This window comes from Chenopodium album, chromosome 21, assembly GCF_948465745.1.
Source record: "Chenopodium album chromosome 21, dcCheAlbu1.1, whole genome shotgun sequence".
Lineage (NCBI taxonomy): Eukaryota > Viridiplantae > Streptophyta > Magnoliopsida > Caryophyllales > Amaranthaceae > Chenopodium > Chenopodium album.
This window is the reverse complement of record NC_137854.1, coordinates 10848858-10876093: the sequence shown is the minus strand read 5'-3', so window position 1 is coordinate 10876093 and position 27236 is coordinate 10848858. Positions and strand designations below refer to the sequence as shown.

The following is a 27236-nucleotide window of genomic DNA, read 5'->3' as shown; positions in this document are numbered from 1 at the left end:
TATCTTTCTCTATATACTCTAATCTAGTTAGAGCTAGACACGGGTTAGACCATCCACGTGTTAGCGTGCCTCATGCCTAAACAAGTTGTATTTCAGATGAACCTAGAAAAAGTAATATCATGTGACTTATGTGTTATCCCGGACTTTTAACTAACACCTTGGTTAAAATTTTAAAACTAACTTCACTATTTTTACTATTTTTGTTTACTTAGTGTAAGGGTGCTATGTGTATTGCTGGTCACACGATATTCAAGATTGGAAATCATAAAACTCGTGGAAAAAGGTTAGAAAATAAGTTTAACTATCATCATGTAGTAACTCAAAAGAACTATGGAGTCACTTAAAATAGTAGTGAGATTTTGCTATATACTCTACAAGTAACATAAAATAATTTGCTTCAAATTTTGAAAGAATTAAAGCTTTCTTGAATCGAATTGAGACGAAATTAGAGTTAATACACAATATTGAAAGACGTACATCTTCATTCACCAATACAATTCTTAAATTGAGCAACATAAACCTAAGATGAATCAAACAAAAATTACAAATAAAATAGCTATTCTTCCCAATTTCTAGCTAAACAGCAATACGGCGAGCCTGAGGCAAAATCTCATGGTTAAATGATTGAGAAACATTATAATCATCTCCATTAGAGATGATACCTTGGATGATAGACAACAGAACTCGTTCGAGGTCACGACCGTCTTCCCATTCATGGATCTTGGCTTTGATAAGGTTTGGATTTCTTGAGATCAAGTCATAAACAGGAAAGTTCTTCCTTGGCATAACATGATCATTTTCTCTTAGCATTAAAGAAGGGCAATAATCTCCGAGACCATCTCCTAAGTAAATGATTTTCTTGGATTCTTGCTCACGTAATAACCTTTTGATCACCAAACCCTACAATTTTTTGAATAATAACATAAAATTAGACATCAACATTCATAACATATAATTAATTTATATAATAAGGTTTGATAAATTAAATTATTAAATAATTATAATTACCTTGCACATGTTTGGAGGGCAAGGGTTGCTACATCCATGAGGAGATTTAGTAAAATCATGTAGCGGTAATATCCTTAATCTTCCTTCTTGATCAACATAACCCGGATTCGTGTTAATCTCTGAGAAACAATCCTTTATTCCTAGATGATCAAGTACGGTCTCAATGAATATCGTATTTGCATCGCTTACGATCCTCAAATCACACCTGAAAAAAATAAAAATCTTATTAATACCTAGTTAATTATGTACTACAATGATCAAGATTTAGTCGTGACAATTAAGTATCCTAATTAATACCTAGAAAACTCGATTAATACACTACATACCACGGTCAAGATTTGGTTATATTATCATGTCACTAAATCAATTAACACAATAATGTATCAACGAAACGTGACTATTAATTCCGGATGACATAAACAAGAAAAGATTCAAATACCCAGCAGCATGGGCAGATTTGATTGCGGGAACAACACGAGGATGAATCGGAACTCGTTTCAAGACTTGTACAATATCATCAATTGTAACTCCTTGTTTATGCATTTCGTTCATCAATGTATCCTGTTATGATCAATAAAACACACGTTAAATTACGTGAACTATAAAATAAAACCAAGAAAATAGAAGAAACAACATTTGAATTAAACCGAACAAAAAATACTAACCATTATAGTGTTCCAACAAGGCGTATTTACGAGTAGTTTATTGAAGAGTGGTGTAAAACCAAACTCATTAACAACCCATTCATCACTATCACAGTCGATAATCGTTTTATCGAAGTCGAAAACGACCATTAATCCTTCCATTGCTCAAGAAAATTGCTTAGAAAAAAAATCAGAAACTTTGATGAATTGATATTTGTTTTTTGTGTAATGCCCTAGAAGTTAATTGGAGAGGTATTTATAGTTTTAAAAGGGCTTCTTAAGGAATGTACCGTAGGATATTTTCATATATTGAGGGTTAATTTTGATCGTTGGATTATGTGTGACAATTGAATCCATGGGCTAAAATTTGATAGATTTATAGGAAAGTAATTAAGTGATTATTAACATGATTAAAATGCGCGGGAATCTGAGGGAATATGCTTTTTTGTTTTAAGGCAGATTTTCCTAATTTGAATAGAATTGGAAGAATGTACCATAATAAGTTTTTTGATAAATAAAGGATAATAAAATATTCTTTCGTTGCGTAATTTGATATATTATGATTTACCTTAAACTCTTAAATTGACCGCTAATATTAAGGTCACTATGTTTCATACGCTAATATTTTAAGGTCACTATATTTTATACGCTAATATTTTAAAAGAAAGTTGTTATATTAATGAAAACACAAATAAGTGGTTGGCCATATAGTGTGATCAGTCATCATAGGAATTACTTAGCTAGTGTTGTACGGGTTACTTGATCAGTGTTAAAGAAGGTACTTTGTCATATTATAGGGTTACTCGGTCAATGTCATAGGGATTATTTAGTCAATTTTATAGGGGTTACTTTGTTCTTGTACGGCTACACACAAGACTGGTTGGAATGAAAAAAGTTATTATATCAAAATAATTAAAGGTTATTATGTTAGAATATAAGTCATTATATTGTAAGAAAGTGATAGAATATACAATACATATTATATATTTTGTGAATATTGTGGAATTATCTTTTGAGATTTTCTAACATGATTAGGACTCACATTTGTAAATCAATGGAATACACTTCAATCTAAGGAGTTTTACAAAATCTAATGTGGTATTACAGCTTTAGTTTTTTCGATCGAGCTTCCGCAATTTTATTTCCTTTTTACGTTTCTTTAGCCCAGCCGATCCCAATTTGTTTCCTACTCTACCAAATTTTCCACAGTAACTTTTGCCTAATTAATTTCTCTTCTTGTTCCTCAACCTTGCTTTAATTAATTTTGGTGTACCTAACTTCTTGCGGCTATCATGGGTAAAGACGGTTATATGGTAAAAGTAGTAATGAAGGTGATGCGTCTTCTTCCAATTTCCACCCAGCTTTCGGTGTTTTACAATAAGAGTTGTAATACACTAGTTTATATGTATACAAAGGTCACTATGTTAAAATTAAGGCCACTATAAATTCAACTTAACGTTTCCACACAAGTTTGAAATAAGGGTCACTATGTTAAAATTAGGGTCCCGTCAAATCAAAAAAAAAAAAAAAAAAAAAAAAAAAAAAGAAAAAAAAAAAGTCGCTATATTAAAACTAAAATCATGATATTTCGCTGATGATTTGATTGAAGAAGGCAAGAAGACATGGGTATATACTCCGTAATAAGCTAATGATGATTTATAAATGCTTGATCAAATTTACAGAACAAGTGTTCAATTGTGCATGTCAATCCAGCACTAAATTGTAGAACCATTTAAGCCCAAGCCCACTTGTATTTTCTTTCTTCTTGGCATTAACATAGTGTATTTTTTGTGTCAGAAAAGAAAAAAAAAAAAAAAAAGAACATAGTGTATTTTGGAAACAGTTTCGCATTGATCAGATTTTGTAAATAACTCTGTTCGTTTTTAATAGTTGTAACGACAGCTATTTCACCAAATGCCACTGACAAATTTAAAAATTCATCAAATGCCATCGCACTTTTTAGAATTCACCAAATGCCACTCACAAATAGTAAAATGTCATGTCGTGCCATTAATGAGGTCTGGACGTTAACTGTCCGTTACTAGGATTCTTAATTCACAAAATGCCACTGAGAAATTAATAATTTTCATGAAATGCCATTACTTTTGTAAATTATTCACAGTAACCCTCTAATCAAATTAGTACTAACGGCTAGTTTGTTTGAACATTTTTGAAAATTTTTTGGGGAAAAATAGCCGTTGGACCCCTTTTCTTGTATAAATATGAGACTAAGAACACACATTGCATCCCTCTACATGCATAATCATGAGTTTGCAATCAAACACATCGTCCTCCACACACGAGTATGCATATGTAAGAGTTCCAAACAAGTTTTGCGGTTGTGGTCGGAAATACGCAATTAGAAGTTCGGAGTCAACATCAAACCCTCAAAGGCTTTATTACAAGTGTGACTCATGTAATAGTTTCAAATGGTGTAAATTCCTCAAGCCGGAAGAAGCTCAAAGTAGGGGAAGTTGTTATGTTAGGGATGGATGGGGACATAGCGATTTGCATGATGAATTGAAGCAATTGAAGAAGAAAGTCAGGCAGCAGCAAAAAGTGCTCAATTTTATTATGAAAGTAGGAGTTGTTATGTTTGTAATAGTTGTGATTGTAATGATGAAGTGAACAATAATGTATTTATACTGAAATTAAATAAAGTGTTAATTTGAACATTTGTAGTATAATTCTTCATGTTGCAATCATGTTCATCCAAAAAATTAAACCCCCTTGCTGACATAAATCAGAATTTTTTCCAAAAAAGCAAAAAATTAGGTACATCACACATTGTAATATTAATGTTCAAAAATGTGGATATCATCAACAACTATGCTGTGCGTACAAAAGGGCAGGCTTTGGATTTTAAGCAGCTTTCTTCGATCTCTTCTTGGTTTTTGAGGTGGTTGCTTCAGCCTCTGCATTGTTGTTGTTTGCTGTAGTTGTTGCTTCAGGTGCTGCATTCCTGTTGTTTGCTGCAGTTGTTGCTTCAGCTGCTGCATTCTTTGTCTGTGCAGCACATGTCAACTTGTTGTGGCCCAACTCTTTGCATAGGCTGCACTTGGTTGTACTATGCCTCTTCCCTTTCCTTGCTTCATTTGCCCCCCTTTTTCTCTGCTTCTTTGGTCTGCCTGCAGATCTTTTCACTGGTGGTGGTAGTATGTCAGGGAGGTTGAATGAAGGCCATTGAGTATGGTCAGGCATTGGGTGCATATGCTCAGCATAAGTTCTTTTGTATGCCCTCCCTTTGAAATAAGGAGACACAAAATCCTCAGGTTGTAGCCTTTGGTGGTAAATCACCCTTAGAACATGCTTGCATGGGATCCCTGAATGCTGCCACTTCCCACATCCACATGTTCCAGCTCCTAACTTGATAGGAAAGTAGACATGTTGATCCCTCACCTTAAACTCATCACCACCACATGCTGTTGCATAGTAGAACCTGGACTCATCAGATCTTGTTTGCAGGATCTTGGTTGCATAGTCAGTGAGCTCTCCATCTCCCATGGATGTTGCTTTATCAAACCTCGGAGCCATCCTCTTCATACACCAATGCCTTATAGCTGCATATTAGAATACAAATTAGTAAATCAACACAGATAATATGGCTTAATCAAACTGGTACAACAAAGGAGTTGAGTGGGTAGATAACCTTCAAGAAGTTTCAAAACTGGTAGATCTCTGTATGGTTGGGTGCATGAGTTGAATGATTCAACAAAATTGGTTGTGTTATGATCACAGCAGAGAGCTGTGTCAAATTGATGCCTTGACCAAACCTCAGTTGTGCTGTTCAGGTACTCAACAGCCTTTGGATTGTAGGCAGATATCTTGTCCATAGCTTTATTGAACACATATGTGTTATAAGCATCAGCAGCAACCCAGAATAGCTTGTGAAAAGCTGTTCCACTGTACCCTTTTGTTTTGCAATTGTTGTACAAGTGCTGACAGCAGATTCTTCTACTAGCTCTGGGGAATGCTTCCTTAATTGCTGCATCAACTCCCTGCATATGCATATGACAAGTTAATAAGCTGGAATGTATTCACTCCAAGAAACAAAGTATTTACACAAATATAACCTTTACCTTCATCCTGTCTGAAATAAATGTCCAATCATCTTTGTTACATCCCTCCTTTTGAAAGAGACATTTCAAATTCCTCATGAAATAACCCCAAGTATCAACACTCTCTGTACTCACTATGCCATAAGCAATGACAAAGATCTCATTGTTCCCATCAATCCCTACTGCAGATAACAATATGCCTTTGTAATATCCACTTAGATGAGCCCCATCAATGCCTATAAATGGTCTGCAGCCACCCAAAAACCCTCTAACTTGGGCCCCAAAAGAGAAAAAGCATGCCTTGAACCTAGGTTGGACATTTGCAGAAAGTTGTGTCCATGTAACTAGAGCATAACTCCCTGGATTGGTTTGTTTCAGCATCTCAGCATACCTAGGTAGGAGACTATAAGCTTCAGCAAAACCACCATGTATCATCTCCTTGGCAATGGCTTTAACCTTGTAAAACAACCTTTTCTTAACTTGAATTATGTACCTTTCCATACAGATTTTTTGAAGAGACTCAACAGGAATGTTAGGATTGGCTTGAATATCAGATTGCAGATGTCTGCATAGCCAATCACAACTTACTACAGGGTTGATCTCAAGCCTGCCACAAGTTGCATGCTCCCCTGTTAATGTCTTGATTGCCCAACTGATTTTGTCAGCCATGGTTGATGCATGAATTCTCCAATTGCAACCATCTATAGCACATCTTGCTATAAACCTGGTAGGGTCACTCTTCTCAACAAATACTCCAAAACCTTCTTGCACACAAAAATCCTTAAACACTTCAGTGAATGACTCTTTATCTGCAAAAATCAACCATGGCTCCAGTTTAATACTACCAAATTCACAATCTCTCCAAACCTTCCCATTCTTGTATGTCTTATCCATTGCCTGGGTTCCATCAAGGTAATCTTCAAATTCTTTGGGTGGGATGTCATCATACAAACATTGTACTTCTTCCTCATCTTCTCTGAAGTCAGCAAGATCCAATTCATCATCAAGTTGTTCACTGCCAGATTGAATGTAATCTGAATCCTCACTGTCATCATCATCAGAGCTCTCATCCTCATTGCTTTCAACCCCAACTGGTGCCTTCTTCTGTCTTTCAGATCTCCTTAAGCTCACACCTTCCACATTACTCCCCCCAGCAACCTTTTTTCCACAACTCTTTTTTGTTCTAAATCCTGGTGGCCTTGATCTACCAATTTTTTTGGGTTTACCAGGGATAGAAGTAGCTGCTTCTGATGTTTGATTCACATCAGTTTGTGGTGGAGGTGACTCTGCTTGGTGAGGTGGTGATCTTGGTTGTGGTCCAGGTGAATGAGGTGGTTCAGGTGAATGTGGTGGTGGTGTTGAATGAGGTGCTGGGGTTGTTTGGTGTGGTGAGGCTGCTTGTGTTGGTGATGTTGGTTGAGTTGGTGATGTTGGTTGAGCTGGTGATGTTGGTTGAGCTGGTGAGGTTGTTTGAGATGGTGGCTTTTTTTTGGGTGTTCTCTTCCTTTTCCTTGGGGTCATTTTCTTCCTCACAGCTGAGCTTTCGGGTTGGTTGAGAGGAAAAGGAGGTTGACAGTGTTTAACTGGGGTAGATGGTTGAGTACTTTGCTCAGGCTCAGGCTGAGATTGCCCAGGGAAAACCTCATCTGCTAATGGAGTCTCAAACACTCTTACATACTCATCCTCACCCCCATCCACATTAGCTACAGGAACCTCAACTGCAACTTTAAACCTTTCCAGTTCCTCCAACTCTCTCTCAGCCTGGGCCTTTTCAGCTTCTAACCTAGCCTTCTCAGCCATGGCCTTAATCCTTTTCTGCCAGCTACTCTCAGCATCCTTAAACACTTGACTAGGACTTTCTTTTTCCTCTAAAAAGATTACTATAGTTTCATTATGTCCAAACCACTCCCACATTTTCAGCATATCCTTATCAGAACACAACTCCAATTTCCTATTAGTTCTAGGTGGCAGTACATACAAACTAAAGTACTTTGGAAGTATCACATTTTGCTTAACAGAGTCCTCAAACATAAACTCAAACAAGTCCATTAAACTTGTTCTGTCTGTATCATCAATCAATACATCAAACCCCTGATCTCTATAATGGACATCAAGCCACAATCTACTCATCCTATAAACAACAAAATACAGAGACATTACTATACTGAACATCAACACATATGATTCATATCAACAAGCACATACCACACCCTAACATACCAGTACACAAAATTGCGAAATCCACAATTCAAACACCTCACAATCACACAGCATAACAATGTCCAATCCATACCAACAAATAACTATTTTAATATGAAATTTAGCATCAATTCACACATGCAATTCAAGTAATCGCATTTAACATGATTGTTTCAGAAAAACCCTAACCCTAACTCAATTTTCACAAAAATTGCCAGATTCAAAACGCGAATGGAAAAGCGAAACAGCGATTATTACCTTGATTGCTATGTCGAACACCCCAAACTCAAATTCAAGAGCTTTTTGCTTCTACTTCCTCCCCTACTTGTCAATACTGATCAACTGGTTCGCACAACTCAAATCGCATAAAAAGATTCGATTTTTAGGAGTTTTTTGTTCAAGTGATAACGAAATCTACTGGTTTGATTATGGATTTCAGAGTTTGAATGAGGGTGGAAGTTCGAAGAACAGAGAAGAAGAATGATGGAGGTTTTTTTTTTGATCGAAATTGAAGAAGTCAGAGAGTCAATGCCCATTAACGCGCCATTAACCCCACATAAGGATATAATTGTCAATTCGCATTAACAGACAGTTAACGTCCAGACCTCATTAATGGCACGACATGACATTTTACTATTTGTGAGTGGCATTTGGTGAATTCTGAAAAGTGCGATGGCATTTGATGAATTTTTAAATTTATCAGTGGCATTTGGTGAAATAGCCGAATTAAACGATTCTATTTTTACGTTTTTTTTTCTTTTTATTTTGAATGACATTCTATTTTTACGTGTGTGATTGAAATTGTGAGTGCATGCCTTTAACCATTAATACTTTTTAGTTTTTACTATTAATATGCAAAATATTAATAATTTAGAAATTTACAATGAGATAAATGTAACAAGTTTTCAAATAAAACTACTCCGTAAGGTTTTTCTTATAGGAGGGGTGGATGGTCTTAAGAGCCGGGGTGATATGCAAAGGGCCCTGGAATAGCTACTCTTCAAGCCCAAAGGGCTCTCATTGCGATAGAATATGTATATCGATTAGTTGGTATACACTAGACCCTAGTGTAGGTACCACACCCTACACCCCCCCTCACAATCTCCCTCATATACCCACTTTCTGCAATTGTACAATAAAAATCAAACCACCATTTATCTTTTTTCACTTTCTCTCTCCTCACCCATTTTCTGCATTTTCTCTCTCTACACCCATTTTCAGCATTTTCTAATTCAAAATTTTCAACAAAATTTGTGACAAATTATCCAAAAAAGTTGTTCAACTGCTACATAATTCAACAAATCAAGGTCGAAATTCAAAGGAGTAAGTGATTTTGTTCATATTTAATTCGAAAAAGAGTATAAATCCTAATTTTTATAATTTATTGTTGCAATTGTGTTACAGGATCGTCATTTACTATTTTTAGTTTTAAAACTAATAATTTGAACAAGTACATTTTGAATTTTGAGTATGAAGTATTTCATTTTTTTATAGCAGTATGAAGGAAATAGCTTCAGAGAAGAACACCAAAAAAAATCTGGAGAAAAGTAAGCATTAATTAAATTAGTTCGTAGTGGTTTTTTTTTTTTTTTTTAAAAAAAAAAATTTATAAATGTTCATTTTCATTTTGATAAATGTTCATTTATATATTAATATACAATCATTCACATGTTAATAAATGATTAATACAAATATTTATTTATATATTACTACATAGTCATTGTAAAAATCTCCTATTGTAGATCAAAAACTTTTAAAAGATATTAAAACTTATGGTATAGATGTTAACATTTCTACAATTCTGAGGTAATATATGAACATATACTGAATTGTAAATGTTCATTTGTATATTTGAATCTATTTGAGTTTATATTTGACTTTATATGCCAAAATAAAAAATGTTCATTTTTATGATACGTTATGCACATTTATAAAATGCATAAATATTCATTCATGTGAGTTGAGAAACTGACTTATGCATACTATGAAATCTTTTGATCATATATGAAATTCATAATGTTCATTTACATATATAGTAATGTAAATCAATGTAAGTATTATACTATAATCTTAGCAATTTTTATTGAAGAACTAATAAATTATATCTGTACATTCTTCAGTTTTGTTTGCAGAGCGAAGGACACCGTTTCAGAGAAGAGAAACAAAGATTATAGTTCGTAGTTATTTTTTTTATTATTTATTATTTCTTTAATTTTTTTTTTTTATTTTTATGAATGTTCATTTTCATTTTGTTAAATGTTCATTTATATGTTAGTATAACGTCATTCACATTTTAATAGATGATAAATGTTAATTTACGTATTGATAAATGTTCATTTTCATTATATATACATGTTAATTTACGTATTGATAAATGTTCATTTTCGTTCTTATTCATGATCAACAAGTAAATGCATTAATTTTAAAATGAATATGTGCATATACTTAAAATTTCATTTTTATACTACTAATTAAAGCACCCAATTATATCATGAATTAGTTATTTTAACAAATTTAATAAGGAATTTCAATAAGAGTGTGTGCTATGTTGTAGTTTTCATGGAAATGATTCTTACAATTACAATAAGGAGTGTGTGCTACCTTCAAAAATTTTCAATAACAAGTACAAAATTATAAATTTTATACATTTTTCATCTATAATAATGCTCTTTAATTAAATGTTCAATTATAAATAATTATATGTTCATTTACAACTATTAATAAAATATGTTCAGTTTTGAAATATTATATGTGCAAAATGACGTCACCTGGGGAGGGGGGGGGTGTAGGTAGCAGAAGCTACACCGGGGTATAGTGTAAAATTTTCAGTAAATCGATTGCGTTTTAAAATCATACAGGCTAATTATTATCAAGCCCAATGGGCTAGAACATAACAAATCATAGCTTTATGTTTTCCCAACTAGCAAACTTTAGTGTGAAGCAAAGTCAACAAAATTCAATATCTGAATTGACCCGTAAGTTTTGAATCTTATGACATACATAAATTGTAAAATCGACTGCTTTGATTCGAATTTACACTCATTACATAATTGATCAGTACACGCTAATTCATTAACAACTAGTTTTAGGGCCCGGGCGATGCCCCAGATTCTTACGTGGAATTGAACATTAATATACGTTGTAATGTATGATTTAATTTTCTTGTAATTAAATCTGTTGTTCATATTTTAATTTGCTACATATTAATATTTTGAATTCAAAGGATTGCATAAAAAATCACATAACTTGGTGGTAAGATACTTATTTCTAGAATTAGAGGTTGTGGGTTCAATTATTGTGGAGAACTTTATTTCTTTATTTTATTTTTTTTATGATGATGCATGACATGGAATGAAAAAACAAATGGAAGGAGAGCCATGTGGCATAATGAATAGTTGAGTAGGTGACGTGGCGTAGTTTGAAGGGTTTACGTGACACGTGGACGTTCTTATAAATACCTTTTAATATATTAGTATAGCTACTCATAATTCTAAACAATTTTTCCTCTTTGAAACAAATGGAATTTTTTTTAAAGCCCAACCCCATCACGCTCACGGCCCAACCGATTGACCGAACGGCCCACTACTTTAGTTTTTGATGCTTAAGTATGAAAAATCTTTCAAAAAATGGAAGAAATACTTACTCCTAGTACAACTTTAGAGCAATCATTAAATATGATGCTTATCCCATTTCCTACTATTACCATCCACCTCTACTTTGTTTCCTTTCAATAATTAAGCACACCTAAAAAAAATAAAAAAAAAAAACAAAAAAAAGGATAAAGAAAAATAAAGAATCTATGACAATTACCAACTAATATGTTTCCACTTTACTTTTAAGAAGGAATATTGATAGATATCCCAAGTCCTAACTCAAACTATCTCCTCTTCCTTAAATTTTGATCTAATTCTTTCCATTTTTTTATGATTTTTTTTCCTAACTTAACTATCTATAAAGACTATAATTTAGTTGTAACCTTGTAGCTAGGTAGGTACATCTTTTAATAAATTCATTCATGCATTATAATACTTTATTAGCATGCTTTTACTTTGTGGTCCTTTTTTTTAGCTTTCTAAAGGTGGACAATTAAGTAGGTTAAATTCCTTAATTACATCATTAGTAGATTGTGTGACTATGTTAATAGATGTTACTTTTAACTAACTAAGGACAAGAAAAGAATTTTGAAGACTGACTTTTTCTACTCTTTCTTATTCATTTTGTAAGGTACTTACTTTTTTTATATGTGTATGACTAGTCAATCATAAAGCCTTCCAAACAATGAAATTTTTTTGTAGAGGTTTAGAGAATTGAGTTGGGATATGTTTCTCCCGTTTTATAAAAATTGTAACAGTTTAATTTGTAAATAATTTTATAATTTTGATTATGTTCTATTAATAATATATTGGGGCGAAATGTTATTATATAAATGTTGTTGGATTACTTTCAACGTATATTTCTCATATAACACTTTCTTTGATGTGTAATTGATAGAGATAACAAAGTAAAGATGTTTACATGAAATTTAAGATATAAGTACTCATTCAAAAAAAAAATTAAACAAAAATAAAAATTAGTCTCCATTGTACATTCTTGATGTGCATAAAATAACTTTGAAATAATGATATAATTGATGTAAAAACAACTCTTCTTATACATGTTTTATAGGAGTTTTGCTTGTCATAACCCTTGGGACTTTGAAGGTAAGCATCAAATGTTTCTTTCCAAACTTCAAAAATCACATACCATTCAATGATAATTATATTTGCATTATCTTCTTATTTATAATCCTTATACCTAAGCTTAATTTAACAAATTTCTTCAACATATATTTGAAACTTACAAGTGAGTTATCATTGATATGGACTCAAAAGAGATCACTATTTTATTTTAGTATTTTAGTTCAAGTAATGAAAATTATCACATTTGGTCCACCCCAAGGGAATGTCTATCGCATCCTCTACTAGTGTCCAACCCAATCAAGTATGTTTTTAGACCGATAGTTTGCTCTTCAAGGTACTCACTCCGCCTGATTAAGATTATCCCGATCATTTTCGTTCATTCAAGAGTTGGTTCTTTGATAGCATATGAAATTTTCTTTTTTTATCTTTCGTACATGCACATAAATTGTTAAGATAAAGTACCGTACCACTAAAAAAAACAAGCAAAATAACATTACATTCATAATAGTATTACGGGACAATCTTATGAGACACGAGAAATATTGGCATATTGTCTTTATTCCAACATGGACGGTCATCATTTAAGCATTGGCTAAACCCTAGAAATGAGTTGTATATTTGTAAAATACTATTGTACTGTACTAATCATAAGAACCTAAGATGATAACTTTTTGACACACTTTAAAATTGATTTGAAAGAGAACATCAAAAGTGTCCAATTAGACAATTAGACAAGACCATGGTCCAGTAATTAGCTTTGTAAATTAACTCATCATTTTATCTTGAATCCCAATTTTTCAATAAAGTGCAATTCTTCCGGGCCCCCGGCCCTACACCAAGCTACAACTTGGATATATACATACAATTGACACAATAAAACAAGGACCAACATGTACAAAGATTAGGTTGCCACGTTCTTGGTGAGGGTCCATCTTACCAAATAAATAAATTCTTCTTGCTTGCTTTTTTTTTTTTTTTTTTTTTTTTTTTTTTTTTTTTTTTTTGGGTTTAGTTTTATTTATTTTAAATAACTACTTGCATGTTTTACTCTCTCAAATTATGCACCTTCATTCCACCTTCATATTCACCCTTCTTTGATGATGATGGGTAGATGGGAATCTGCCTCCTAAATCAAGACCTTCACCAAATATATGTGTTTATCTTGTTCAAGATAAACTTACACAAATATTACATGACATGAGTACTTTTGTATCTCCACTAGTTCCTTAGTTTAATGTTGCATACCACGTTAGACTAATTTGAGTAGTCTTCTGTAAGATTGACTTAATAAATTCGTTTTTAAAGTAGGTAGTCACTCTAATTTCGTAATAAGTTATTGTGAGACCGTCTCATATGAGATTTTATTGTCACGTAGATAATTTTAAAACTTAAATTATTAATGGGTTTTGGTTCTTGACTTTTTTTAATTTTTTTTTATATTTTACACTTTTTTTGACTTATTTTGGAGCAAAAATGTTTAGATAATTTTAAACGAAATAAGATGTATGCTCGAATTAGATAAATTAGACGAAATAATTAGTTACATTAAGGTCATATATGCTCACAAATTCATAAAGTGTGCTAGATATGTTTGGATTAGTTTAGCTAAGCTATTTAAGTTCAAAAATGAGGTAAAATTAAAAAATAAATAAAAATAAATTATAATAAAAATAAAAAATAAAAAATAAAAACTAATTAAAGAGAATACACCCTTATTGGTTATTGATCATAGTCTTTGTTTTGTAAAGTTCTCATCTTATGAAAGAGAAAAGGGGGCCTAATCTCATTTAGTTCACTTTTGATAACCAATAATATGATAAATTTAAGGTTACCTGGCCTCTTTGTCAATGAATATTAGTTACGTACTTGTATAAGATAAAAACTCATCTAAGACTTTATTTGATTTACTGAAAAGCCCATTATTTAGACTCGTCTAAAATAAAAATTTAAAAATTTACCTATAAAAATATGTCACCTCCATTGAAAAATCAACTCTTAATTATATCATTTGATCATGATGGTTAATAAGAGGGGCCTTGAAATGAAATCACCCAGATTTTTTTTTTCTAATGTGGATAACTCCAAAAAAATGACACCAAAGGAAGGTAAAATGCACACATGTTTTTCTTGGACTTTCTTTCCTAATCAAAATTAATAGCATCTAAAACTAGCAGTATTAAAGATGATAAACTCCTTGATCACAAGAGTTTGCATCTCAGCAATTCGAATGAATAACAATACAAAACACAAAGGCGATAAAATCTATTCGTGTTACTATAGCACAAGCAAATCAATTAGTCGCGACTATAGTTAAATCAACCAATATATAATGCTAAAAACCATGACCTAAGAACCAATAATGAAGTGATCAATAGTAAGATAAGAGATACGAAAATTAGAATATAAAATAAAATGGATTACAAAGTTTGCATCATCAACAACAATTTCATCATACCCTAGTTAGAAAGAAAATAAACAACCCCACCTGAATTGGTACACTTTCAACAGAACAATCCCTCAGTATTTGGTCCACAGATTTTGTGCAAAATCAAAGGGCATATAAACTAATAATACTAGAAAAGGCGTTATATATTTTATAAATATAGCTATATAGCACTAAATTGGCTGCGCCAAAGAATTCTGAAAGGCCAATTTTGGATTTGTTGTTAGTTTCATATAATTTTCTTGCTTATAATGTCAGCAAATACCAACCTTGTTTATAAATTATGAAATTTATGATGTTCATCTTTTTGGTGAAATCTAAACCACCGTGACATAAAGACATGTAGTGAACATGGCAAACGTCGTTTTCGTCGAAATTAATATAATATTATTGACATAAAATGGGAAGGGATGGGATAAGGAAAAAGCCATTTATCCACATCCGCAGAAAAGTAAGTTGTTACATGTAGAATTGTAGTTGCATATGATGGTGACCCATACAAAACAGTGGATTACAACCAGGTCTTGATGACACTAGCTGAAAGGGAATGTTTTTATATCGCTAAACTACCTTAGATGATCGTTTTCCCGCCTGTAGGTGGCACACGGAGGGGTGCGTGTAGATGTATCATGTACGAGAGTATACATGATTTCACACTCGGGTGTAGGATGAATACCCTTTATGAAGGCGGTCATATTCTTAAGTCATCAGGAACCAGAAGCCGTGTAACTGTCAAATTTTCAAGTGACCGGCAACCAGCATGGCGTGATCAGAAAAATGTCAACAGCTGAATTCAAGTTTTCAATTATACAGAAAACTTCAGTTATCAGTCTTTATTACAGTTTCTATTGAATACAGCTGCTGAAATCAGCTAGAGAAACAGAAGATGATCAGAAAATAAACTTGCACAAAGATCACCTCCGACCAGTACCTATAATGTCGCCATTGAATGATAAACTTGCACAACGATCACCTCCGATCAGTACCTATAATGTCGCCATTGAATAATGAACACCATAACATATCATCAGTACAGTAGCTTTGGACCAGTATGTAAGGTAATAACGCTTGAGATCGAATCTACAAGGAACTTCAAGAAGTTATTAAAGAAAGAAGTACAAAAATTACAGAGATACAAAGATGATAATAAGTGGAATGGAGGAAATTCACAAGAAACAACAGTCTCAGTGGTATATACATTAGTTTCTATTTTCTTTTTTTTTTTTTCTTTTTTTCTGTTTTTTTTTTTGGTTCTTTTTTCGACGGACTTCTCATTTTCTACAAAATTATTTATCAAACAAGCCCACAAAGAGTGAAAGAAAAATCTAAAACCAAAAGCTTCAAGGCTTTCTAAGAAGAGAACAAAAAAATACAAACAAATCCTACTAAGACAGCCACTTCGCCGAAGCAATGCCGCCTTCAAAGAATATTTACAGCACTTCGAAACTGCTGCTGCCCTCCCAAGGCCACAACCCACCACTACTTCCTGGGAAGTGTCCCTGACCTAATAAATCCTATCAATCCTCCTCCACTCTTGCAACGCCTACAAATCCTTATTATCTCAACTGGCTAAAGCCCTCTCGTAAAGCTGTAAGTATCTCTATCTCAAAACTGGCACGAAGTCCCGAGCCTCAGTCTCTGCCTCTGCCCGAGGGTCACAGCCTTCCGCTCAGCAAATGCTGGGCGCAGCAGCTCTTGGAACTTCTCAAGAAAGAGTGTCCACTCTTCTTCGTTCATGTCAGCAACCTTCACAAAACTAGCACTAGCAGGGAGCTGCTCATTTGCACTCCTATGACCAGATGACGAATAGCCATTCTCTGCTTTCGCCCCAGGAAATTTCTGACTCTTCTCCGCTAAACAAGTATTCTTGAGGGACATTGATATCATAGACATGGATGGGAACTTTTGAGGACCAGGGAATACCGCAAAACCATTCCCATCTGCCTCCACCTCCCCATCATCACCATCTTCACTTTCCTCTTCCTCTTCAGGACTTTCCTCCAGCTTTGACAGAGGGTTTCTGCCATTCACACCATATACTGGTGATCTGATGAAATAATCCTCCCCATTTCCCATCTTTGGAGTACAGTCCCACTCAGGGTCCTCACAATCAATGTCAAACAGAAAGTCATCTTCACCAGCTTCAGACTCTGGCACAAACAACTCCCTCTCTTCCACCAGCCTCCTCGCTTCAATGCACACAAGCTCAAGCTCACTAGGTTCCTCCTCTCCGCTACGGAATTCCCTACTCATCATCTCACCTATCTCGGAAAGACACAGGCCAAAGGCTGCAGCTTCCTTGAGGAAAATGGTGCAAAGCACCAAAACACGAAGGCATGCCTCACGGATCATTGGCAGCTCAGCGCGAAGCATCTCACAATCTTTTTCTGGATTAAGGCCCTCAATATAAGCAAGCTCATCCTCAGAAAATGGGATTGAAGACTGCGGCCAGTGGATCCATTCAAAGTATGGATCCTCCAAAGTTTCAGGCAGACAAAGACCATGGTCAATTGGAATGAGCTCGACTTGACCAAATCTCCCCACACCATCAAGCTTTCTGACAAGGAGGTTGCCAGCGTGCCTGTCAGTGTTAAAAATCCTAATGTCCAATATCCCAATCCTATGCACAGATGAGACGGGAAAGCTTGATGTTCCGTGGTCACTGGCATCAAAATCATGTGGGATATATTGCTGGCAAGACGCAATCTTACTGACCAGTTTCTTCTTGTGAGGTTTATTACCATTCACCCCATCATTGACATTGAAGATAGAATGAGTGATCTTAACCAAAGCCGTAGCAGGTACACTAGCAAAATTCTGGGCATCAAGAAGATACGCCGCAACTTCCCTGATGCCTGTCTCCCCAACCCGGACAGACCGCTTCAAGCCTGGTTGCCCAAGAGCCCTGCCTACAAACCCTTTTGGATTATTCGGCGCAAAAGGCTCTTCATCAGTGGGCTTCACAATAGCAACACTCTCACCCCTAATGTTCTTAAAGTAGTAAGCACCTCCAAGCCCACCAGTCACAGGCACTGGATCAACACCATTCTTAATCGCCTTGCCAATCTCCTTAACCATCTGCTTAGTAACCTCATGCAGATCCGACCTCCCCAACAGCTCAACCGGACCACTCTTATCCTTCTGCTGGAGATCCCCACCTCGTGGGGACAAACACGGGGTGGATGAGCTCCTATGCATATTCCCCCTCGTCAAAAGAAGAGGCGAATCATGCCTAATAGCATCAAGATCATTCTTCAACACCATATCCCCATAAGTCAAAGAACTCTCATCAGTAGGAACATTAAGTGCAATCTGCAACCTCCTCTTCACAGTATGAACATTATCACTCCGATCCAACTCCATCCCCAACACACACCCTGTATCAGTCTGCACAAAAACCCTCCTCCTACCCGTCGTAGACACTTTCCCATAGAACTCCCCCGAACCCGAACCCGACCTCGACAATGGGTTCTTAAACAACCCAACAGGGGCCTGGGTCTGAACAGGGCTGTCTACCTTAGACATATTGCCTCTCAAATCTTTCAAACACGGTGTCCGCGAAAGAGAGCCCGTTCTCCTCTCTCAAGCTACCACCTAACTCTATATCCCTCAACAGGAAACTACTACTCAAGGTGCAAATTAGGGTCACAATCATTAATTTATCACCTCACCAAAAACCCTAAATCCACCTCTTTTTCACAACCCAGCAAAATGACTAGCTCAATTTCAGCAAAATCACTACATTCACATCCCCATCGTACTAAGTAAGATCTTAATACTTTGATTATCTGAAAACAAAGATATACCAATAATCAATCATACCATTCCAAATATAATATGCATAAAATTACATACTTTATTTAACAGATCTAAACAATCCCCGAGCTGGTAATCCCTAACACGACACGATAACACGATACGAACCCAACCTAAACAATCCAAAAGCTTATCTGTATAATTCTTTAACTACTAGTACTAAATCATAAACATTTTAGCACATTTCAAAACAGTGATTTTTAACATCAATCAATAAAAACAGCAAAAACCCAGAAAAACCCACAGCTGAAAAATTAAAACTTCAATGTCAAAATCTTGAAATGAAAGATTAATAAAATCCCAGAAAATAAGGAGCAGCAAAAAATCAAAAGAACTGACCTTATAAGAGAGATCTGGGAAATAAATTCCAAGTAAGAAATTAATCAATCAATCCAAAAAAGAAGAAGAATCAAAGAATTATAAATTCAAGAAAGTTGAATGAATCAAATCAATTCAATCAAACAATCATGAATTTGAGCTTCGATTATTTTTTTTTTTTTTTTCTCAAATTTCTCTCTTTCGCGTTATCTCTCTTGGCCCAAAAAATGAAGAGCAGGAGTTGTTTTTAACACTGGACCGCTTAAAACTCAGAGGTTTAGTTTACTTAACTCAACCATGGTTAAAACCCTTAATAATAAAATAAAAAGGGGTTTTAATGTTTTTTTTTTTTAAGTTAATAATCTTAATCAGAATTTTTTTTATTTTTTTTGGATGGAAAAATGGAAGGGTCTAGAATAAGGAATGAGTGCCGTTAGATTTGGGTGATATAAAGATGGGAATGACCAATGACGAGGAAAGAGAATGTGATTTGTTGAGGTGGTGTTCGTACGTGAGTTGGGTGTCCGTCATTCTAGCAATTCTAAGGGCATTTTCGGAATTTTGTATTATTATTTTTTTTACTGTTTTTATGGTGGTAATTACAGCAAGGTCGGAAATGTGAGTTGTTGCCTGTGTTTTTTACCTATTGAGTTGAGTAACTTGTTGTGGTTATTTTTTTTATTATTTTTTTTTGAAACCAACTTGTTGTGGTTATTTTGTTTGTGAATGTTTTGTTCATTCTCTTTTTCCCATTTTATATGCAATGTTCAGTTTTGAGTTTTGACACATTCTTTAACAAGAGGGGAAATCTAGTGGAAGCTTACAATTGTCTATAGATAATAAATTAAGACATGTAGATATTAGCGAAATTCAAAAAAAAGCGTAATATGTGTCAACTATTTTGAGATCAAGTAATCTGAGAACGAGAAATAAACTTATTAAGTGACAGCACCAAATTTGTACATTGACTCACTATTAAGTGGCAAAATCAAATTTTTGCATTGACTAGAATTATTAAGGATAAATGCCTTATTTAATTGTTGCTTATATATCTTCCCTGCTTCCCAATAACTTTTTTTCTTGGACATAAACTATATGGCCACGTTTAGTTAACACGAGATTAAATTTTGTAGGACATTGTATTTTATATAAAGTTATTTCCTAAATGAAATTCCTTCGGTAGGATTTTCCTAAACTTGTATGGTTGGCAAATGGCAATATATGAATTTATAATTTCCGTGAATTTTGATCGACCATGGAGAAACTTGTAATTTTATATATGTACCGGACTTTTGAACATACCCTCGATAAGTTTTTTTTTTTTTTTTTTTTTTTTTTTTTTTTTTTGTGTCTAAAGGGCCACAAGGGTGGGGTGAGAATCGATCAAAGGATCTCCTTGAACTGGGAGGAAAGCTCTATCCACTTGAGCTATCCTTTACTCTCACATACCCTTAATAAGTTAATAGTTCTTCACTAATATTCAAATCCTAACTATACGGTCCCTTTGTTTGTAAAAGATTTTTTTTTTTCCTTGTAATGTCTCAGAAAAATAATATTCCCTCCATTTCATAATTATAACCATATTTCTCTTTATTATGTGAGTAATGATAGAAATAGGCTTCTAATTATGAAACAAATGGTTAGTTAATACTCGTGTTTATTCATGTATTAATATATAGTTTTATACGAGTGTGATTCATCTCAACATATGTTTTCAAGATCTTACGGTGTAACTTTGTATTCTCACCTCACTCTTCCACAATTTACATGTTTTACAGTACTTCCATTATTCAAAATTAAAACAAAAGCATGTCCATAAAAGATTTCTATAGAGTATATATAATTAGATATGTTCTAGACAAATAAAGGTGGTCTGTTATATTATTCCTACGCAAAACAAGAAAAAGGTAGATTGAGATATTCTGATTTAGTAATAAAAATTTGAGGAAATCTTTTCTATTTTTAGGAAGGAAGTTTCCAGCAAGACCAAAATTTACACTTTACAGTGGCAAGATAAGAGAAGGGGTAAATCCGACATTGTAGGATTTATGATCTTGCAGAATTCAATGGGCTCTGCCAGTTAGGTGTGCTAGTGCCTAGTGGTCAAATTTTGCCCCTTGATTAGAGGGATGGGAGGAGAGAGAATAATTATGGAATGACGAAAATACCCCTTCTATTGAAAGTGAGACTGAGCAGTGGGAATGAAGTATGGGAAGGTGCAATGTAATTCAAGAGAAGTCAATACTCAAGAGTATGGACTTAAGAGTGGAATCATGAGTGGGTCCCTCTTGTTTGTGTAGTGCTCGTCATGATCATTAAGATTGATGTCTACTTTTTTATTTTTATATTTTAAGTTGGTTTTAATTATTATGGATTACGGAGTAATTTTGAAACTTTGTTTTTTATACCTTATTTTTTATTTGGCTCGTCTTTGTGTGCGGCTAGCTATATGGCCGATAGTAAAAAAAAAATAAAGTAACTCTTGTAATACTGAACCAGTAAATCTTATAACACTGGCTGAATAATTTCTATAATATTGGTTGAATAACTCCTACAATACTGACAAAGTAACTCCTATAATGCTTCAAAAAAAAAGTAACTTCTATAACACTTACGAAGTAATCTTCATTATGGCTTGTCACACGGTGTGGCCAGCCACATATAAGACCAACCACATATAAGAATTTGTGTCTTTGCTGAAGTAAAATTAATTTTACTAATTTATACTGTACTTATTTTGACTTTCATTATACTTATTCATTGAAATAACTGATTTTTACTAAATTGCAACTATTTTTATTGTTGCGGATTATTGATTTTTACTAAACAACAATCGCCACCGCTCCCTCACCATTATTGGTCGCCTCTCGCCACCCATCCCCGCTCCTCGCCTCACCTCCCCCCCCCCCCCATGAATATCAATCCCCTCCCCCGAAAAACATCTCCCACCCCCACAAAAAACCTAGACTCGCCTCTTCCTTCCCTAAAAATCGTCGGCTAACCTTCTTCCCACCCTTGAAACCCTAGCCGAGGGAGGGAAGATTTTCAGTGGGTGGTAAGGGGCGGGGGAGGTGCGCCAAGGGGGAGGGGAGAGGTCGGGGGCCGGTCGGGTGGTGGTGGCTGGTGTGGGGATGGTAGTGTAGTGGTGGCTAAGGAATAGAAATGGAAAAACATAGGGGGTCGTGAATCAAGTTTGAAGGATTAGGGGGAATGAAGATGGTAAAAGGAATGGGAAAAAAAGGCTAAACAAACAACAACAAAGGGAATAAGGACAGTTTATTCTCATTCCCTTTGATGAATACCCCCAACCAATCGACTCCTAAAAGTTTAAGTATAGTTGAGCTTTGCTTGTCCAGAGTAGTGGTAAATTTAGTATGAATTCATTGGGTTCAGTTGAGCCTGTACTATATCCGAAAATTCTGATCAGATTTCTTTGCTACTAAAATTATATAAATAGAATACAATAATGTGCAAGACTGCAAGTATGTCCCAGTAGCACAAAGGTAGGAACTCAAACTTCTTGAAGCAAAGATTTTAACATGTGCACACTCAAATTATTAGTTGTAATTTGTATTTTGGATCATGAGAATTGATTTCATTATCATACAAATTATGTATTTATTGACTTCAAACCCATAAGAAAAATTTCTGGATCCAGGCATGGGGAGGATTTTGAAGACGAAATGTTGTTTTCATGCCATACTCACTCAAGCATCAATCGCTAGGTAATGTTATAAGTTTAGACAAGACAAGAGTCTAAAACTAATAGAACATGATGATATAAGTGAAATTTGGGTGAGGAGAAAACTATCAAGAAATGTGATTTTTTTTTTTTTTTTTTTTTTGACCTTATCTCTCATCCTCTACCCCTGCGACCTCCTTTATTTCACTAATATCTCTGTTACGCAGCTATCCACAAAAGCTTCAACCTATACTTTTCATGACCTTACTACGATCTCTTTTTCCCTTCCTTATTCAATATGAAACTAGTTGTTGCTAGAACAAGAAACTAAGGGCCTGTTCATATTTACTGAACTGAGCTGAACTGAACTGAACTGAACTGATTGGAGCTGAACTGAACTGAACTGATTGGAACTGAACTGAACTGAACTGAACTGAATTGAGCTGAAATGAATATTTTATGTGAGAGGGAAATTAAGAGCTGAACTGAACTGATTGGAACTGAACTGAATTGAACTGAACTGATTGGAGCTGAACTGAACTGAACTGAACTGAAATTAAGTAAATGTGAACAGGCCCTAAATTTTGGCCGTCATAATTAATGCCAAACATAAGGTGTCTTTATAAAGAGGAATGAATTGCAAAATTGGGTTTGATGGCCATGAAGGTGTTTAATCAACTAGTTGGATGCCCTAATTAAGCTAACTTATACGAAGTAGGAAACAAGGAAAATTAGGTCAAAAGATGGCAAAAATTCCAATCAGGGAGCAGCACCATGCGCTATGTCTAGCTTATGTACTGGAAGCTAGCAAGATAAATCACACAATTTTATGTGCAAAAGTGGACTTGTAATTAATTGGCATTCAACATTCCCTCAAAAAAAAAAAAAAAAAGGCATTTATTTTGTTTTAGTTTGAGCTATGAGATTATGGACCAAAGAGTGCAAAAGTGCACAATTTGAGCTCATATTTAATGTATTGCTCACAGTAGTGTCACATCCCTTTTTTTCTTTTTCTTTTTTTTTTTTTCTTTTGTTTTTTGACAAAGAGATCTCTTTCATTATAGAAGAAGTGGACTTATTATTTATCAATTGATAAGAATTTTATTCAAAGTTCATGGATTTATAGGTTTAAGGACCTTTTGAGCTTAATTTTGTGCTTAATTATTTGGCTATTCACGATTTGGTATCTATGAAAGCCCCCCACATTTGCTTGAAACCACTACAAATTTTAATATTATTGGGCTTTTATTTTCACTTTATTTGATCTATCATATACTGTATTGATATAAAATTCATAGTTTATTTTTATCTTAGACGTATAGCATCCCAAAATCATATACTTCGTATAAGTGATTGATTAATGAGAAATGGTGTGACCAATATTGTAAACTACTAGTATAGGTTATTGCCAGGACACGAGCGTTCAAGAGAAAAATTAACTATGCTTGTATATCGAACATCTATTGACTATCATGTTCAATTTTTATCTTTATTCAACCTTCAAATATAGTATCTTAAACGGGACAAACATCAAAGAGCTGGGGTGTAATCCATTTAATTATTAACTTATTAATTGTGTCCTTTTCGATGCTTTGGTGCAGGCCTAGCATATGAAGAAATAAAATCTCCAATATGTATGTCCTACAATCTAAGATTCTCCTAAAGAATCAATTATTTTGTCTATCTGCCCATCACCCAACTTGTTTAATTAATCACATTAATTATTATGTACAATGCAAAGTATTAAAGAAAATCAACTATAAAAAAAATCAAGTGAAAGTACAACTTCACCTCCAATTAAGTCTACTGTGTTTAAAAAAAAATTAGGCAAAACCGTAATTTTATATCAACAAAAGATTAGCTAAGGCTTAGCTAGTTAGCTTAGCTAAGTTGTTGAACATATTCTACATTTTCTACCTCCCATTTTATATATGCATTTTTTAATTCATGCACGTCCCAAGAATAATTAAGTTAGGCTTTGTAAAGTGCAACTATAATAACACTCTTAATTAAAAGATCAAGCTAAGGTCAATTGTTAATATACTAGTTGGCTAATTAAGTACATTAAAACAGCGGAAAATTAGGATCAATGGCTTTAGATAAGGGTGTAACATGGTCTATGATATTTATAGCAAAATCTTCAATAAGATATAACCTTACATTAAATTATTGTAATAGGATGTGTGGAAACACTTTAAGAGATAGAATCAGAAATGAGGTTATTCGCAAGAAAGTAGGTGTGGCAGACATTGCAGATAAATTAAGGGAAAATCGTCTGCGTTGGTTTGGACATGTAAGACGGAGACCCGTGGGTGCACCGGTGCGAAGAGTGGAAGAGTGGGATCATGGAGGGATTAAACGAGGAAGAGGGAGACCAAAAATGACTTGGTTGGAAGGAGTGAGGAAGGATATGAAGTGCATGGATTTACGTGAGGATGAAGTTTTGGATCGTAAGGGATGGAGGAGAAAGATTTATGTTGATGACTACACGGAATAATCATATTTGGTTCATGTTAGCCGACCCCACTTTTGGGATTAAGGCTTTGATTGATTGATTGATTGATTAAATTATTGTAAGACTTAGCTTTAAAGACTTATATTTTTATTATCCTTTATTTATTTGTGCATACAGTGCTAATATATAAGATTATACTGCTAATACTAGTAACAAGTCAAACTAAATTGAGTTACAGTATTAACTGATTATTCTTAGAATCTTAGGGCATTGGCCAACATAAACTGTGTTTCCCTGCCTATCTCTTGTTATCTTAAGCCCTGAAGTATCAACTCAATTTATTTTGAATAAACAATTATCAAACTTATCTAGTGTAAATTAATTTTTTTTCTAAATTTATCTGAATTTTGCATATATGAAATAAGTCAAAATTTTCTAACAAAAAAAAAAGGAAAAATAGAAAAGAAAAATCCAACATTTACACTTTTTTCTCCTAAAAATTCAACCTTCATTTTATTCCTCAAAAATCCAACCTTTATACCACCTTCCATCTAAAGGTCCATTACCTGTTGATGACCGACTATGTATAAGAAGTTAAAAAAGGAAATATTAAAGATAATTTAACATTTCTTAAATTGATTTGCGCGTGATTTTGTCATGAATTACCAATTTAATTCCATTTTAGGAAGTATATTTATTGCTTATATATAGCCCTAAGGGCTACATATATCATGACCCTACATATATCATTACCCTAAAGAGAATAGCTAGATCTCAATCTCTCATGACCATTGTCATTTAATGTAAATAATATATGTTGTAAAATGATTAAATCAACTCGACCAAAAGTTAAGATGTTATGGTTGGAATCCTACAAGCTAAATGTTCGACGAGGAGGAGGGACAAGAATTGAACTCATGACTTTTTCGTCACATTATTTCTCTAATACCATGCGACGTCAAAGGATCAACTCAACTAAAATGTTAACCTAATAATTGAATCTAGTTTAGTTATTGGCATTCATGCATCCATGTGACGAGTCCATGTGATATGGTGAGTGAAAGATCAGCCTTTTGTCCTTGTGGTAGGAATGATATATACGTACCATGGAAATGTATATTAAGTTATTAATACTGTTTGCAACAGGCCAATAACAGCCATAATATGAGGTAGGATTAATATTATGGATTTATAATTAAATCATACTCATAATTTATTGTAATTAAATTTCGATACTTTATGGTGTATCTAGTTTCATAAACAAATTAAAAGCATAATTCTTGGTCATCCTTATGCACAAGTTTTGGATCGGATCAATTAAAGAAAAATTCTTTGGAGAAGCATTCAATTAATTTAAATAACATAGCACAGTTTATATTCTCTAGCTAATTATATTTCACCTACATATCTAATTATCTATGTATGGAATATGGTAGGCAAACTACTGCTACTATGTATGAAAACAACGTCGGGCCACGATCTTGATGATAAATGGTTAAATTTTTATATAAGGTGATAGGAAAATCAACTTTGAATACGCATGAGATGATAAACTTTTCCAATAATTTTTTATATCGGTTTAATTAAGGTTTGTTTGTTTCATCTTATTTTACCTTATTTTATATAAATAGAAAAAAAAAAAACTTTAAAAGTGTTTTAAACACAAAATGTCAAATCATTTTAAACAAGCTCAAATAAAATAGTATAAGCTCAGATAAAATTTCAAATAACTTCATACTAAATAATAATTATACGAAGTAGTATAACTTTGAATAAAAGTTCAAATAAATTCAACCAACACAATAACTTTAAATAAAATGATTTCAGATGATGAACAAAACAAAACATTAATACTCTTTATGTTTACTATGGAGTAAGGATCCAATTAGAAGTTTTATAAAATCAAGAAGGATAAATAATACTTCGTATATGCT

At 33.9% G+C, this 27236-nt stretch overlaps 1 protein-coding gene and 1 pseudogene across 2 annotated transcripts; both read right to left on the bottom strand.

The window, feature by feature from the left end:
- Positions 1-576: 576 nt before the first annotated feature.
- Positions 577-1814, bottom strand: LOC145600349 (inorganic pyrophosphatase 2-like). The gene is made up of 4 exons (XM_081656259.1): positions 1674-1814; positions 1448-1569; positions 1009-1213; positions 577-900 (listed from the first exon to the last, which is right to left on the bottom strand). Exons 1-4 carry the CDS (start codon positions 1812-1814, stop codon positions 577-579), a joined length of 792 nt encoding a protein of 263 aa, XP_081512385.1.
- Positions 1815-16112: 14298 nt separating this feature from the next.
- Positions 16113-19510, bottom strand: LOC145600180 (phosphatidylinositol 4-kinase gamma 7 pseudogene; annotated as a pseudogene). The gene is made up of 2 exons (XR_014104257.1): positions 19187-19510; positions 16113-18819 (listed from the first exon to the last, which is right to left on the bottom strand). The product of XR_014104257.1 is annotated as a phosphatidylinositol 4-kinase gamma 7 pseudogene (transcript).
- Between the last annotated feature and the right edge of the window lie 7726 nt (positions 19511-27236).